We start from the raw sequence: 17,667 nt of genomic DNA, 5'->3' as shown, positions 1-17,667 counted from the left end.
ATACCTTTCTAAATTATGAACATTTTTTGGGATAATTTAATTTTAGTTCATATTCCCTTAACATAACGTTTGCTTTATACGATACTAAAACTACAACAGCATTCTCAAAATATGGCAACACTAAAATATTTGTGCATAACCACAAACATTTATATTTCCTTTCAATGTTTATTTTAAGCATTCTCCAGTTGAATGGAACAGAATAATGCTGTACCCTTAACGCCACCACTTTCTACCACATGCATCCAACACACAAGCAAACATAAAGGTGAAGTTGAGAAAGGTATGAATTTATAAATTTTATGATTTCCTCTAGAACAGAATTCTTGGTGTAAAACATAAAATGAAAAATGGGAGGGATCTGCAGCTTGCTATCCTGTACAAGTGTTCCTTAATTTTGGCCAGGCATTCATTTAAATAAAATCACTAACTTCTTAAATTCAGTCAACAACTTTATAGACCTGATTTAACAGACTGATAGTTGGACAAGACAAGTTACACAGTTTTTTGGAACTGGATAGATGTAGAGGAACAAATCATACACACACAACTGATGAAAATGTTATATCTTACACAATTATACATCTGAACTTTTAACAATCTGATACAATACCTTCTGAATGTAAGGTCACTTTCTAATATAATTTCCTTGCAATAAGGTGCTATCAGGCACAAATATTTCCATGCACAGCACAACTCTATAGCTTTGTCCATCTTTACACATGCAAATGAAAATTGCATAATGAATTTTTGTGAAACTTGATACTGAGTACCTTTACATATAACTGACTAGCTATTTAAATTCATCATGAATTAAAAAGTGAAGCTTTTGTGGCGACTGAAGTTGATAAAAGACTCTCAGGTTACAAGCCATCTGATGTGGCTTGTAACCTGAGAGTCTATCATCATTACCAATTATTTGGTCATACACAAAGATCAACCAGAGAAAACTGTCTACCCTGGGGATGCTGGGCAGGAACAGCCTAAAAGTTCACTGACAAGACACATACTACAAAAATGTGTTCATCTCACAAGATAAGGCAAAACAACTTCAGGTTCTGCTTACAGACAATCTGCAGGAAATATCTACACATAACACTGTATATACATGTGTATATAGAGAAATCTCTACGCAACAAACAAAATTCTGTGTGTTTACAAAACACAATATATTTGTACAGATTAACATGTGTATACTTAATGACAAAACAAAGATCAATCATTTATATGGTTCCCCTGAATTTGACTGTATGAAGGTTTCACATATTTAGCTGCCCACCAATGGGGGACTCATACAGTGTACATAAGAAACCTTTAATACGAACCCTTATTTTCCTTGATTTGAATGCTTAAGAAATGGATAATAATGAAGGTAACCAATGGAATCAACAGTCTTGTGAGTAACACAAAAAAAGGAACAGAAAGAGATCATCACTTGTGTAAGTATAAGAATGCCCCAATATATTATAGAGTTGCCAACTGTTGTTCACATCCAAAAGACAGGAACTGTTCTCTGATCACAAATGCAAAAATAACTTTTCTGAAAGAAATTCAAAAACATGTTCTTGTCCCCAATTATTTCACAGCACCAGTGAGGCAGATGTCCCCACCAGTTTCCCTGATAAGCTGAAAAACAAAGAACACATAAGAAGTTAACATATCATTATCAATGCTGCCTCCCCCATAACATACTGTGCATTTTTTACAGTTCATACAATTATGCTGCATTAACTACAGAGGTCATGTAGTGTTAAAAGAGTTGTTGCAGAACAATTATGAATGAGTATTGCACATCTTAATTTTCTTTGGAGGAAAAGCAGGAAATCCATACATTAATTGATTAATCTAGAATCTCTATCATGTTACATGCTACTTACATTATTCATTCACCTTCTTCGACTTGTGTTAACACAACTTTTATTCTAAATATTTTAGCTCTCCTCTTGCACCATTTTATGTTTTTAAAGTCAATAATCGAATAACTAAAAACACTATGTCCAAGAATTTCATTCTACATTTTAACATAATTAGCTGGTTTACAATTTCTGTACATTTCAAAAATGCCAATTTATTATTAATCATACAGAACAAAATGAGCAATACCTTGCAAGTGGAAATTTGATATCTGTATTCTTTCTTGGCCATAAAATCTGTTACTTCATTTATGGTCATAATGTTAATTCAGTAGATATATGCATTTAAAAATACTTCCTCTCTTTAGGATAACCCTGTATGTGTGATTTCACTCACTCACATTCACTCTATGGGGCAGGAAATTCTTTGAAAAGTCAATTGTATACTCAGCTTATCAAAGATTCACCCACTTTCTTCATGGTGCCCAAAGGTTTATCACCATGTTAACAAAAGCCTCCCACTGGACTCTATCCAGAGCTAGTTGCAGCCGGTTCATTCCATCATATGTGAGATTTAAATCATCAATATAAGGAACCTTGTCAAGCTCTTCTTAACTAAAAGTTAATACCTTTTCCTTCCATTTTGGTGATGGATCTATTAACCAATGTTGAAATATGGGCCACCTTCTCATCATACAAGGTCACCATCTCCATTGCGGAAAACTTTAATTTCTAAGATACTTGATATGAAGCTATCCAAAGAATGGAAGCCCAATTTCTCAAACAGGATAGATTCTCCTACTACCTCTTGATATTCATCTGCAAATAACTAAATGCATCATAAACTGGTGAACTATTTCACTAATGGGTATGGCAAGTTACACTGTGACACTCATTACAAACAGTAACCTTTACACAAATAGGCATAATATAAAAATTACTGTGTGTTACAAACAAGGTAAATGGTAATTCACCACCAAGTTCAACAAAAAGCACACTGCCTTTCCTGGACACAATACACAATTTAATCAAACACAGTTTCGTGTTCCATTAATGTACATGTTTAAAATTAAATTTCATGTAACACGGGTTCTATTCGTATTAAAACAATTTTACACCACTCGTTAAATTAACAACACTGCAACATGCTCACAAATTCATACCTCCGCTTGAAAAGTCGACAAAATCGGCAGGAATCGAAAATATCGATTTCATCCGCGATTGGCATAATCGAAACAGCATAATCATATTATTCGATTGTATTGCATCATTTGCCGACATTGGTTAAAACGTAAGGGTATTGAATTTGTGGTACGTACAAACATTAGCAACGTAGGTTCTTCTTGGGACAATACAAAATGGGAAGCAATAACGTGAAGATGCCTGAAGAAACTGAATCAAAGAAGTTGAAACCTTGTTGCGCATGTCCGGAAACAAAGAAAGCTAGAGACGCCTGGTAAGAACCTAATGGTTTCAAAGGGAGGGATGCAAGTTAATTCGTAAAATAACGTATAGAAGACAGGTCTTTCTTTTAATTTCGTGCACATAGCAGAGGTAGAAAATGTCTGCAGCGTTTTTATTAATAAAATAGAATTTTACATTCCATAGATCCCTTTTAGGCCTAAGCCAAGGATGTAGAACATGTCATAGCACTAATAAAATGCATGTTAAGAAATATAAAGTCTTAGTTACGACAATGATTTAGTCTGCAACAGTATTTCTGCAAAATTAAGTAAATAAATAAAATAAAAAATACACAGGAAAGCATCACCACTATTGCTTACATGTATTTCATGTGTTAGCAAGCATGGAACAAATTACTGACCTAGGAATCTACAATCTTTATGTCTCTTAGGTCAGTATACTGTTTTAAAGTTAATATTGACTATTGTCATTCTCTGAGTCAGGCCAAGGTCCAATAGGAATTAATTGTTAAGGTTATAGTTTTGTATATTGAAACATTAGTTTCTTGGTTGGAAGGTAAGAATATAAAGGATTCTTATTATGACTTATTCTTTATCCTGTTTTTATTTGAGTAACTTATGGATTCATAGAATGTACTAAAGATAGATTTATGTGTGGGACCGTATTCAGTTGTAAGTTCAGTGATTTCTTTAGGGTTAGAGGTGTGACTAGAATATGAAGTTAATCACTCACTCACACTTAGTGTGGAGGTAAAGATCACATACCTACACACACTGCCTTCATGACATAGCACTAGCAGTATGAAGTACATTGTTATAAAAAACATTTCATCCATGAAACACTGGAAATTTTACATCACTTGTGTATATTCACAGATCTGAAAGAAACCATGCATCTGAAAAATATGTGTAGTGACCATATTTATATAGTTTTTTAAGTTTTTACTTATAGTTAATATTTTATTAAAAAAACTTTAATTTTGTTTTGCTTTCAGTATAATTGAAAATGGAGAAGAAAACTGTAAATCATACATTGATGCCCATAAAGAGTGCATGAGAAAAATGGGTTTTAATATTTGAAAATGACTTCAGTGCATTTGCCCTTCAACAGTAATATTTATTATCTTTAGTTGTACCTGTCAAAGTATTCAATGTGCAGAATTGAAGTGACACTGAGGAAGAGTCACAGAGATAAGTATGTGTAAATTACGGTGTTTCCCAGTTGTATAAACATTCATTGCATTATAATTATTTTGTCTAATGTTTCTTGTTGGAATCACAATTAACTTTTATCATACAGATATAATTGATTTAAATTCCTCTACTATAGGCCTGCTAGCAGGTCAACTCAAAGAGTTCAGTAGTATATCAGTATGATGCATAACCAGCTGCATCACAAGACACCAGTAAAGCTTAGGAGAATTATGCCTAATCTTTGCATATTCTGTTTTTATGTTCAGAGTTTTATGCTCTGAATCCTTTGTCATGCCAAACTACTAATATATAATAAAATAAATTTTGTCTTTGATGCTTAACCCAAGAATATTTAAATTAAGTACCCCAGTATCGTAATGCAATGAACAGTGATAATTATTGTTATTTATTATGATTATGAATGTTATTAGAATAACTCTCAGACTGTCACTGGAAGAATGAGCAATAAAACCAATCCTTTAAAGAAAGTATTGACAGTGCAATTAAAATTACTTAAAATGTAAAGAAAAACTGCATTTACAACTGACCAGTTCATTGTGTAAACTTATCTAGTATAAGAAAGTCTAAGGCAGTCATAAGGACTTGTTTGACTAATTGCATTTTTGTTCATAATTGCCTTTTGTGAAAGTATAATGTACTACTTCAAATTGTCCCATGTCCTGATTGGATTCCTAGTTGAAGGGATGTTGAATTTTGTAGTTGTAATTAAATTGTGAAATGTGTAAATAAAATACTGTATATAAGCAATTTGTGATCCCATGCCAGATTTGTAGTTTTTGATCAGTGTGAAAATAAAAGTTTTCCAGAAATATGATGGAAAAAAGGCATCAAGCAGTTGTACAGCATGATTGGTTGATTGATTAATTGTATGTTAGCTAATAAAATTGTCACCATCTTGATATATTTACTTCATACACTGGTGATGTTGGCAGCAGGTCATCAGAGACTATATGAACAGAAAACTCCAGGAATAATGAAGTCCACACCTGGACAAAAATGTGACATTTCCTTCAAGAACCCTGTAGCAAAAGAATTAGGGAACTGTTGATGTTAAACAGTAACCAGTTGAGTCAACTGACTAGACTGTTGACAGGGCAATGTCATTTAAAGGGACATCTGCTCAAATAGCTTTTTGACCCTGTACATGTTCAGTATTTACTTTTTTTCTACTACCGAAGTATGTATTACAGTGGAACTTCATTTACAGATTTTCCATTACTGTATTTGAATCTAATCCAGGTATGTGTTAAGCACTCCATTTAAGGTTTTCCTGAAATGTGCTGCTTCCACAAGAAATGCTAATTGGGAATTTTATTTACTTACTTTTAAGTCTGTGAACATCAGCAACAAAATTTTTAAGCAACGTCATTTGTCCGTGGAAGTCATCTGTGTCTTTCAATCTTTATTCTGGAAAATTCTTGATTTCTCTAATCCTTTCAGCAAAACTGGGTACCATTCTCCATTAATAATTCTCTGTAAGAAACATGCAAGCAGACTCTCAAGATCAACAGTTTCTGACAATTCAAGTCCTGCAAGCAGACCTTCTATCTTACGCACTCCTCAGAAAGATCTGTAATTCAATAATACTGAAAAAGAAAATGCAGATTGCTTGCCTAACAAATGCTTGGTATTCTGTGAATACCAATTCAGTAACCACAATATGTCTGAAAAGATAATACGGAATTCCATTCTTTCAATATGTACTCTCAACACTTTTTAAAAATCTGTTATTCATTACTTATTACAGAAAGAATAACACTGATACAAAAGTAACAAATCACATTATGGTGTTGGAGTTTGGAAAGCTGTACCATATCATGGCAACATAATAAATATTTCTTAATTTTGATATGATATTAAGCAAGTGATTACAATGAAACATTGCATAGTTGAGATGCAAACACATTTTAAGTAAAAAATAGAACAAAATACACAACTGAGTATACCTTTGTCATTGTCATCAATGCAGCATTGAAAATGTTAGCATTGGTTTTGCAAGTATTCTAGAGCATCAAATTTAAGCTTACAACAAAAACTATTTTACTTTTTGACAAGTTATATTTATCAGCCATATTCAAAGGGTATATATATATTTTTTTTTTCTGAGTGGTATTTTGTGGGGGTGTTCTGTATTTCAAAATACATGTGCCACTGTCAATAAAACCAGATTTCTTGCAGTGTTGTTTCCATGGGACTCTAAATTAGATTGAGTACAAGCAACACATTTGCTTCTTCACACCTGTCAGAGACAGTATTATGGAAACAGGATGACATACAGCTCATTAGTGCTGAAAATTATTTTTCCAAGGGCTAAAAGATAAACATATTATCTGTTGTTAACACAAGGAATAATGCTTTCATATACTTCTAATTTACTCGCATACAGAGCATGCCAGAAAACTCTGTCTCTGCTAGTTATGCATGAATAAAATACTTCCTACTGCATGTCATGTGATGAGACATGTATAATGCAAGTACTGAGAGGATTAATGAGTGAATGAAACTTCTCTTAGTGTAAACAATACTTACCAATGAAAGTTATGTCCTCCAGTACTTTCATTTCACTTTTCATAACATAAAAAAATTACACTTGTTGAAGTTTATTTTATTTACATTTTAATAACATTGACAAAACAGCACTGAATTATAGTGAGTGAACTGGAAAGGATGCAAAAGCAGTCATGGTCTATTTAAGGTACTATCCCAGCATCTACCTGGAGGAACTGAAGAAAGTCTCAATACAGCTTGTCTCTTGGCTCAGATTGGAATCTGGGACCTACCAAATACAATGGAGGAATGCTAAACAGTTGGCCACTCTGAGTGTCAAAGAATTTGCTAAACAATTGTGTTTATTATTTTATTTGATGATGTCAGTAGCTCAGACTATATATTATCAGATGACTGAACACTGAATTGGAAAAGGGGTGGAAGGAAGCATCTGTGGTCTAGCTAAAGGCACTGTCCTAGCATTTGCCAGGAGGGACTGAAAAATCACAGGATTGCTGCCCTTCAAGCTGAAATTTGAACTTGAGACTGCCCAAATACAAAGTAGGAGTGCTAACCAATCAGAAAATGCTGTGTTAAATAATCGTAAAATTTGTTTAAATATTGGAGGACATCATTTTCAACACCTGTTCTAAAATGACATTAACAGTGACATGCTATTTACAAATTATCCAGTTAAAAAAATCAGAATCCAAGGTACAGTTTTTTCAGTTTCCACATACCCATTGGTATTTTCCTTTCCACTGGACAGGAGGCCACAAAATTTTATTTGGGAAGTTAGTATTTTCAACAGACTCTTTAAAATAAGAGCATTTACAAAATCCAGTGTTTTTTGGGCAATTATCCACATTGTTATGGAATAAAACCCCCACATTTTAGACAATGATGGAGTCAAAGGCAGTTTTTATAAATGTTGGAGTATTATTCTGAATTGATGCAGCTGATTTCTTGAGAAGACTTTGTTACTCACCACTGTCAACTGTACCATGAAGATAATGGTGGTCATCTTGAACACATACATAGGATTTGAAAATTCACTGTGTGTCAATGCTGACATATGTAATGGTTTTGTTTTATTAAAATGTATTTAATTACTGAATGTGTATATACATTCTGTATTTGATAGTCAGAATGCTGCATAACCATTTCATTTCAAGGACTGTTCAATTTTCCTGGTATATTTTATTTTTGTGTAATAATAAGAAACTTGCCCCAGTACCAAATCCAACATGCACAGCCCAGGAATCAACCTGGGCCTTGTGGAGGGAAGCCACAGTGTCTACCAAATCTATAGCTGTGCCATTTCACCTACCTAAAATAAAAACTATTCCTCTTTTTATGGAACGACATTCTAACAAAAAGTGGTCAAGTTATGTCTTCTGCGCTCAGTAAAAAGGGCCTAAGTCAGTACAAATTAAATTTGATATGAGTCCTTTGTAACAAGCATCAAAGATATATGGGTGGCAATAACTACACTATAATCTTCTGATTGCTTGTAGCTATTTTAAAAAGATACATCACTTCATGGATTTTAATACAGGAATATCAGTTAACAAGTCTCCCTATTCATTACACTCTACTGCTCTGAAGCATGACAAAGTTTGGATGGAATGTCTGGTGTTTATATCGTATGACAGCTCAGGTGAAGTTTCTTCTTATCTCTTGTAACACTTGATGGTAAAGTGTATTGAACAATAAATTTCTTTAAATTATAGTTTATATTAAATAATAAACCAAAGAATAAATTTATTTTGATAATAGTTTGTATCAAATAATAAATTCAGGATTAATTAGATCACTATTACTGTCTAGCCCCATGATGAATCATAGAATAAACATTATGAAAAAGTATGGTAACATTAAAATTTTAAAACTTTAATATAAGCTGAATATGCAACAATGTGAAGTTGAAACGAAGTTTAAAAGCTCTCAATAACAATCTGAAGACTCTGATTTAAAGATTAATATGGTTAAGGATGCAATATGACTATGTAACAGAAGTAAGTACATTTTATAATTTATAATTTAGGTGGCAGTGGAAAAACAGACCTTATGTTAAAAGGCAGAAACAAACTACAAACCATAAAAATTAAACTTTTGTAAAGTACTGAAGGAAAGATAATATGAGACCAGAAAATGAGAAGGCTACATTACAATTAAATAAATATGCAGAAATGATTTGTGCATGCTCATAAAATATAGCAATACAGATTAAGTAAGGAAGTGAAAAATATGAAAATCATTAGTAAAGGACACATGGGGAGACAATGTACTTGTTAATTTACACAGGTCAGAAAAGAAGACTACAAAAGGGTTTTAATGTATATAAACACATGAGAGAATAGGGAGAAACTGACACATGATAAAATAATTCAGCATTAAGAAGAAAGACCAGAGATTACATATCCCCTATTCATGGGAAACCAGCAGTTGTAACTTTTACAAAATCTTCATGCAAATATTTTGGAGACCATGGTCTCCATTTAATCATCTTTGATAACCATGCTTTTCATTACTCACAGTACACCAGCATGTTATGTCACTGAATGAGCCACTGTAGTCAATATATCATTGAATATCTTGCCAGAAAAAATGGTCAGTTATAATAAGAAAATTTCTGTAAGTTTAATGTTCACAATCACAAACTTCTTTAAGATCATGTGACTTGTTACTAAACTCTAAATATGGCTGATAAGTAGCTCTGAATATAAAACAATGTTCCATTATAATAAATTTCATCAGAAAACAAGCTTCAGTATGACAGAGACAAGTTTTCACTGCACAGAAAAATATGTGCTGACAGAATATATGTTTGTAATAAAGGTTGAAATTGAAATGGAATGGGAGGGATGTTGCTCTCGTACAGCTTCTGAACGTTTGGATTACAAGATATCACAAACGTGTCATTTAAAAATAATGACAATAATAACTATACAATTATCAGATACATAAGGCAGTGGAAAGAAACCCATTACAATTAAAATTTTCTTGGGCAATTACAATTATTTAACATCAGCAAAGGTCATATCACATTGAAGTATAACAGATGGCCCATTGCTCCACTGCAAGTAATGCAACTTTTATAACTGTTTAATACATAATACCGGTGATGCAACTGAACTTTTCAACATAACAGGCTAAACTTTGTTGTAGCAAAAATAGTTTATTCTTTGACAAAAGAAGTGCTTACTGGGGCAAAGGGCCATAAATACAAACCATTGCTAGTGAATTTTCAAAAGGCTTGTGAAGTTACATACAGCTCATAGTGAAATCACTTAATACATGCATACTCTGTAGTACTGTCAGTGCAATATGTATATAACGGCCCCATGAACAATTGTATAACTCACCATTGAAGTACACAATGAATCCATTTGGTAAAGAAGTGCACCAGCAATGTAACAAATAAACTTTCATATTTTTAAGGTGCTCTGGTGAGTGAAAAGATTTGCAGTATGAAGTGGCAAGGTTGAAAATAGTGATCCAATAAATGTACAAAAAAGTGCAATTATACAAATTCATGAGTAGTTTAAATCTGTACAATACTTATATGTATATTTTAGTCCATATGAACTGTTGCTTGGAGAAAGATATATTAAACTGTGCAAGGCTACAGGAACTCTTCAGACTCTTTAATCTTACTGAACATCTTTTGCTTGCATCTATATTTATTTATGCAGTCATATCATATTGTCACATATGGCTGAAGACATGCAACTGTTAGTATGAAATTTCTCTCTACCTGTTTTTTTTTTACAGAGATACTGATTCAGATTGAAATTTATGAAAGTTTAACAGTTACGCAATATCTGTATGAAGGCAGACACTTGGCACATAGATTGGTCCAAATGGTTCCAATCAGTGTTTCAAGTGGGCACAATGAGAAAACAAGATATTTATGAACATTTTTAAAAAGAGGAAAAGTAATGGGATGGTTGGTGAAGTTTTTGAATCTTAAAAATCATGTAAGCAGGGAACATGAAAGATTGATGTATAATGTTAGATGTATCACCCTGAAATAGCTACATTGAGTTTTCATTAACCTTTTAATTTTTAAAAGTTTACAGCTGTGTTGTTTATGATGGTGGGTTAACAAATGATATTTTACAGAAAGTGGGAATGGAAAAACTTCAATGATTGTTTTGGACAATGCTTTGTGTCATGACTTGTTGTCTGTAATGATATAAAAGAGAGAAGACAGAGGCATACAACTATATCATATTGTACTAGATACCTGTGAAAATATCAGGATTGTTTTAGGTCCACCTAAAATGACATAGGGTGACAAACCCAACCCACATCACATCAAGAACTGGTTACAACTTCTTTGGGAAGTGACTGGAGTGGATGTATAAATTTGTACTCTCAGAATCAAGAGAAAAAGTCCAGAATTTGTTTTATTCTTTGTGCTGAAATATTATCAATGGGTTGAAAATACATACAGACATGTTCTTATTTAACTTCTGTGAATAAGCACTGAAGTTTTCAGAAACCATAAGAAACAGCTTTCAACAATACTGAAGGAAAGTTCAGCTTTCTCAAAGAAATCTTGGCAGATGGACAGCCAGCCAAATTACAACTTTAAAATGTGTGACAAAAGAGAGAATAATGTTTTCGTATTTCCATGTTACCTTTTTATATAATGTGGTGCTTGGAAGGATTTTATATAAGTTTTTTCAGATGTGGAGAAGGGTGAAAACATATAACTACATCGATATACCAAGATTTACAAATCACATATTTTATTAATATAATTTCTGCATTCTTCACCAAGTCTTTTGTCTTAATTAAATATGACCAGAAAAAATTGTCCTCATGCATTATTATACTTATTTCTGCTCAACACTAATGGTATCTCACACCCCATAAGTAACCTGCCTGCATTTCCTGTTCAGATTTAACAGTACAAGATATTTTTAATCTTGTCATTAGTCAATGACAAAGAGTAGAATATGATGATGATAGTATGAAATGAATAGTGGGTTTGGAGGGATGATATGAGAGGCAGAAGTAGCTTATGTTCAAGTTCCATCTAGATGTTTCTCAGTATGGACTAAGGCAAGCAATGTAGAAAGATGGAACCAACCAGGATCAGAAGCAGATACCTCCTTGATTAAGAATCCAGAGAGATGTGCACTGTATCACAACATACAGTGAATAAAGCATGTGGTGTAGGCTTTATTGTGACTGAAGTATGTCGATGTCACATGTTTCTTGTTACAGTTTTATACAGTTTCATTACGTGGCAGCACAGAGTTGCAAGCCTTCAGACATATGATATTTAAAGCTATTACAAATTTTGTTTTCTTCTCCTTGAAATACTGTTTAGGGACCTGTTCACAACTAAAACTTCTTTATTGTCAATGTATTACCTTTTTTCTTTACTACCAACATTGTTTCATGCATTACTCGATGGAAAATTACTTGGAAAATCAAAGTGCCAGAAGGAAGATTTTGAAGCCATGGAAAAAAATGCTTTCTTTTTTATTTTGTAGTCCTAACCATCTATTAAGTTAATTATAGAATTGTTTTGTGCTCATGTTATCAGTCTACTGAACAAACGTTTGTTATAACTTTCAGCAGATAAACATTTATACAATAAATAAATAAGGTTAAACATTCGCATATTAGGTTTTTAAAACAAGAATTATGTTCTTTGGGTACAAGTTTCACACACTCAAACATTTCACTAATATATTCAGATGATAGCTGTAAAAGTGACTGGAGTTTGGAATTTTTTTCTACTCCTGTCATATTTTTTAAACTGACAAATAATGAAATTCTTTTCATCTCACATGTTACTATATTAACTATATAGTAATATCATATAATCAACAAGGAATCTTACTGATGCTCAGTAGAATCCAGATGAAGTGGTCTATAATCTCCTTGCAAAAGTGTACACATGGTTAATAATGGTTCAGGTGGTGTGTGAATAGAATGTACCTCAATGTATTCTGCCAATAGGCATGCCAATTTCGTTGTAATGACTGATCCCTTGATCATAATATTTAATTTGTAGCTAAGTAAATACAACCTTGCAGAATAAATCTGATTTGTTAGTTAGTAACAATTACTGTAATGATTCCTCATACAATTAGTATTTTGCAGACACATAACCTGATATCAGCACTGATACCTTGCATGTGATATGAGATAAATCCACACCCATGCCTCATGAATATAGCACAAACTGTTCCTTAGATATATTACTTTTATATACATTTAATTATAATGCCAACTTTACTGAAAATATGCCCAAAATGCAGGTGTGCAACATAAGGTCACATAATTTCTCTATCACATCCAGACAGTTCTATTATAGGGATAGAATTTTTTCTCTCTTTATTTTCTTTTTGCCTTTTCATAACAAATCTCCATCTCATTTTCCATTTGTGCTTTGTACTTTCTTACAAGACTATTATAAATATGGATACCATTATTTGATTTTCATGCATCACACCATTTCAAGAAATAAAGTGTTATATACTCATTGTGCCAATGTCTGTAAACATAGAAATTTTACATTTTTTTTATGATCTTGGAAAGTTATGCCAAAGCCAGTATGCATATCATCACAGATTTTTTTGGGGGTTTCAGGGTTTGTGTTTCAAGTCATATTAATTTTAGTTTGTGCATTCAACACAATGAGAAGTGTGTACATGCAGGAAAATCTTGAGCATGGAAATACTTATGTACTCTCCTGATAGCAATTGAGCACTTCTAAGCTATGTGTACTTGCCCAGAACACATTTACTCTCACAGTTAAGTTGATGACAGTAAACAAGATTCAATTATTTGAAAAATTTCATATCATGTCTCAACCCATAAAATCATGTATCTGAATTCAACAATAACTGTGATGAATAATGAAGACAAATTTAGGCAGCTACAACAGGCAAGCAGAAAAGAAGTCTCAGCTGGTATATTGATAAGAAATATCTGCAAGGCTGAAATAATTTGTGTTCTTTTAATGCAGTATTAAGATGGCCCATTGATATAATCTAGGTATTGCTTCAATTATCACAGAATTTAAACATTTGCAATAAATTTATCAATATTGATTTTAATTTAGTTTTCATAGAATATCAAGTAAAATATGAATTTATTAAACATTAACTCCCCATTTGAGTTATGACTCCTTCCTTACAACACCCAAGCTTTTAGTTGAACATCAAACATTTTTTGAGGGCTATACCTTCATTTTATATTACTATTTCAGTATCAACCCAAATACACAACAATACTTCCAATTTTAAGTCACTCTTTATATTGCATGCCTGAAATTTTTCTGACAACAAAATGTTTTTGTTCTCATTTTTAGCAACATAATTTAAATTATACTATTATATTAGAGGTGTGTGGCTGCTGGAAAACATTATTAGATTTTATTTATAGGAGAAAAACAAACACGTGAGGATACACATTTGAACATGTAATAAGCACCATGGTTATGGGAAGATGTTATGTTATCAAATGTGAACACTTAGATAATTGTAATAAAACATATTATTTTGTCCTCATATATTGGCATTTATGACCATAGAAGGAAAAATAAAATATAAAATGTTCCTAATTCTTGTGAATAATCCTGGAAGATGTTTAAAAAGTTCATTATATATGGGTCATGTCTCCTTATGCTGTGTTACAGCCTGTACATTAAAGAAGCAATAATCCTACTACAAAACATAATCTCAATGAACCATCTTTTTTCCATCCCAACTCCACACTTAGTTTTCAGAACTGTGCATTCCACAAGTTGGTCATCATTAAAAACATTAAAAATCATGATGTAACAATTTACTTACTTATAGTGTCATACATTATTTCAGAATCACTCATCCTTCATCCAGCACTGACTGTATGTTATGATCGCTTAAATACAAGCACTTTTGGCAAAGTAAGATTTCAAGATTTCATAGCAAATAAATATACCAAAATTCTCTACGATGATCAGCAAGTCAAAGTTCAGTTAGAAATCAATATTTTAGAGACCTGCTCAGTCGCAAAACATCAGTGTCAATGTGGGGGCATGATCATAAGTCACTGATGTGTGTATCAGTCCTTCCTTGTGTTGCTGCCTTCTCACTGGCGTAATGAGCAATTGGAGGGCAGAGTCAAACTGAACAGTCACTTATCCTAAACTTGTGTTGGTTCCCTGCTGCTTAACCTGAACAATGATCTTCACTTGACTAGTTTTCATCTTCATGTTGCAGAGTTTTAAAATCTTGATGGTCAGGTTCCATGTGTGACTTAATTTGAAGCCTTCTTCCCTATTTATTTTATTTGGGTGTAGCTATATTTCTATTGCTTCCTTAACAAGTAACTCCATGTAACCTGATGTGGATAGTAGTTTAATGTCCTGGAACTTGATTTGGTGGCTTAAGTCCTCCACTGCACATTTTTCCAGCTGATACTAAACCATGCATTGAACCTGACTACCAAGATTTTAAAACATAATGACATGAATGAATAACTGAAACACTGAAGAACATTCTCCAGTTACGTAACGGAACCAGTACAAGTTGTCAATGGGTAATTGCTCAAATATAACTTTACCCTCAGGCTGCTGTGTACACCAATACAGAAAAGGCAATGCATGGATGGACTGATATATATATGTCAATGACTTTTGGTCTTCGTCACCACATTAATCCTGATGATGGAGACAGAGTAGGTCTCCAAACTGCCAGTTTTTAATTCAGCTTTGATGCAGTTGATCACCTGAGAGAATTTCACTTTTGGTGTTCCAGGGTGAAAAACTTATCATCTTTGGAGAAGTTCAACAGCTTATCATCCATACTGTAACCTGAAGGTTTGGCTCATCTTTGTGAAAGATGAGAAATTCTCCATGGTACACCCAGGTTGTCCTGTTTTTCTTCAGGAGGGTTTGAAGGAAGAGAACAGAGGTGGCTCGGATAATTTCATTGCATGTTTTTGGTAAAAGAGTATGGCAATGAAGTTATGAGAAAGACATTGGTGATACAAAAGGAAGTCTAACTTAGGATTACCTTCATTATTAACTTGTGCATTTTCAGTTGCAATGAGCAGGAGTTCTAAGGCAATATGAGAGTGGCTATTGAAAAACTGGCAGTTGTTGGAAGTCCAGAGGTTGCAAAAATCTTCTGACATTCCCAAATTTGACTTCCAACCAGCACATTAACAATCAAGTTGTTCTATCAGCTGGCTGCTAAAGCTGCTACATCTACAGTCACAATTTTATCACTTAATGTCTTTGTACAAAGTCTGTATAAATGTTCCCCTAGAGGGTATAATTACTGTATTAAGTTGTAAAAGAACTAAACAAGATAATTCTGTATTAAGGAATCAATGCACTGCACTGATGTTAGTTGCAGGCATCTGAAGAACACTCAAAGAAATCAAAAGGAACCATTCTTACCTACACATACTCTGCTATCATCATCGGTCTTGTGGGACTCTAACTGAACGCAGAACCTTGCTTTGCTGAAAATGGACAAATTAAATAGAAAGTGTCAGTGAAATGTCAATAAAATACCTACTATTGCTTGCAGCTGCAATCCAGATTTTGTAGTATGCTATATTTTCCAAAGAATTTTACCAAGAACAAACTATAAAACTATGTATTATAAGATGGAAACTTAGAATAAATTTAAATGTTCCTTTATTGTATGCATCAAAAAAAAATTGTGTGTACTGTGAGTGCAATATGTATTTATAAACAGAACATTTGATTAAGTCTGTTGGTAAAACAATCCAACATTTTATGAATGGCAAAAAACATATTTTCTTAATGTTTATATCAGATATAGGGTCAGCCAACAGATGGACAGGCAAGACCTCTTCGTATCAAGTTTTATACCAAGAACATCTAAAGGTATCTTCTGTTAATACACAGTGTCAAAACACACGCTTGAAACTGTGAAAGAGTTTGTAAAATAGTTAACTCATTCTGCACACGGTTAATATTAATTTAAGAAAACTAAGGGTTACAATCAATATTTAATGTTTTTATCCATATCAGACTCAAGACCATTAAGAAACACATTTCTCACAGCTTATAAATGATCACTTTTAATTAACGGAGAATTTTATTACCTGATATTCACACTCTGTGTCCATAATTCCACACACAGCAACAACTTGATATTGTCGAGCTTTCATAGCGACCAATGACTTGCGAATCAGTCGCATTGCTGCCACTGCTGTTGAAGTGTTTCTAAATTGAGCCATCTGACGTGGGGAATGGCTAGGGTCAAAAACCAACAAGCACAGGCCACCATCCTTTAACTGTTCAACACCCACAATAGTACGGCTGTGACCTATTAATTCAACACAAGAAAATGCTCTGTCTGAATCCCACTTGAAATACAGCATTAGCAATTATAAAAACAAAGGGTTTGTGAATGGCACTTTATTAATAAATGTGGCACCATATTACTGAAAAACTGATAACAATTCACGTTCTTATATTGGAACCTTAAAATTGAGCACTGCTGAAAGAAAAGCCTGCTGTAAGATTTTATCCTTTGGCCAATTTGCACCCTAATTCAATATTATCCTCAGTCTTGACCTTTCAGTAATTCTGTATTTATTTATTGTTTCATTCAACTGAAGTACATGCTCACCCTATTTAAACCTTCCTGGTTTATTTACTTCTAAGAATACAAGCTGTGAAGTTACTTTTTACA

At 33.0% G+C, this 17,667-nt stretch overlaps 2 protein-coding genes across 19 annotated transcripts in view; one reads left to right on the top strand and one right to left on the bottom strand.

The window, feature by feature from the left end:
- Positions 1-549: 549 nt before the first annotated feature.
- Positions 550-17,667, bottom strand: part of LOC110831093 (zinc finger-containing ubiquitin peptidase 1) — a 28,513-nt gene continuing 11,395 nt past the window's right edge. For 6 of the 18 annotated variants that reach the window (XM_087358679.1, XM_087358676.1, XM_087358693.1 and 3 more), the window contains 3 exons: positions 17,075-17,298; positions 2,483-16,462; positions 550-1,626 (listed from right to left, as the gene is read on the bottom strand). In XM_087358679.1, the coding sequence (XP_087214805.1) occupies positions 16,418-16,462; positions 17,075-17,298 (269 nt within the window). In that variant the 3' untranslated portion in view covers positions 550-1,626; positions 2,483-16,417. The remainder of the gene's footprint in view (positions 1,627-2,482; positions 16,463-17,074; positions 17,299-17,667) is intronic. The other 12 variants (XM_087358683.1, XM_087358684.1, XM_087358685.1 and 9 more) reach the window with 12 other exon arrangements.
- Cox17 (Cytochrome c oxidase copper chaperone COX17) lies at positions 3,212-5,323 on the top strand. The gene is made up of 2 exons (XM_087358734.1): positions 3,212-3,309; positions 4,273-5,323. Exons 1-2 carry the CDS (start codon positions 3,212-3,214, stop codon positions 4,355-4,357), a joined length of 183 nt encoding a protein of 60 aa, XP_087214860.1. The 3' UTR covers positions 4,358-5,323.

This window comes from Zootermopsis nevadensis, unplaced genomic scaffold (assembly GCF_977971745.1).
Source record: "Zootermopsis nevadensis isolate Lab colony 2312 unplaced genomic scaffold, Znev_1.0 Znev_ptg000030l, whole genome shotgun sequence".
Taxonomy (NCBI): domain Eukaryota; kingdom Metazoa; phylum Arthropoda; class Insecta; order Blattodea; family Termopsidae; genus Zootermopsis; species Zootermopsis nevadensis.
Note: the sequence above shows the minus strand (reverse complement) of the source record. Positions and strands in the feature narration are given on the sequence as shown.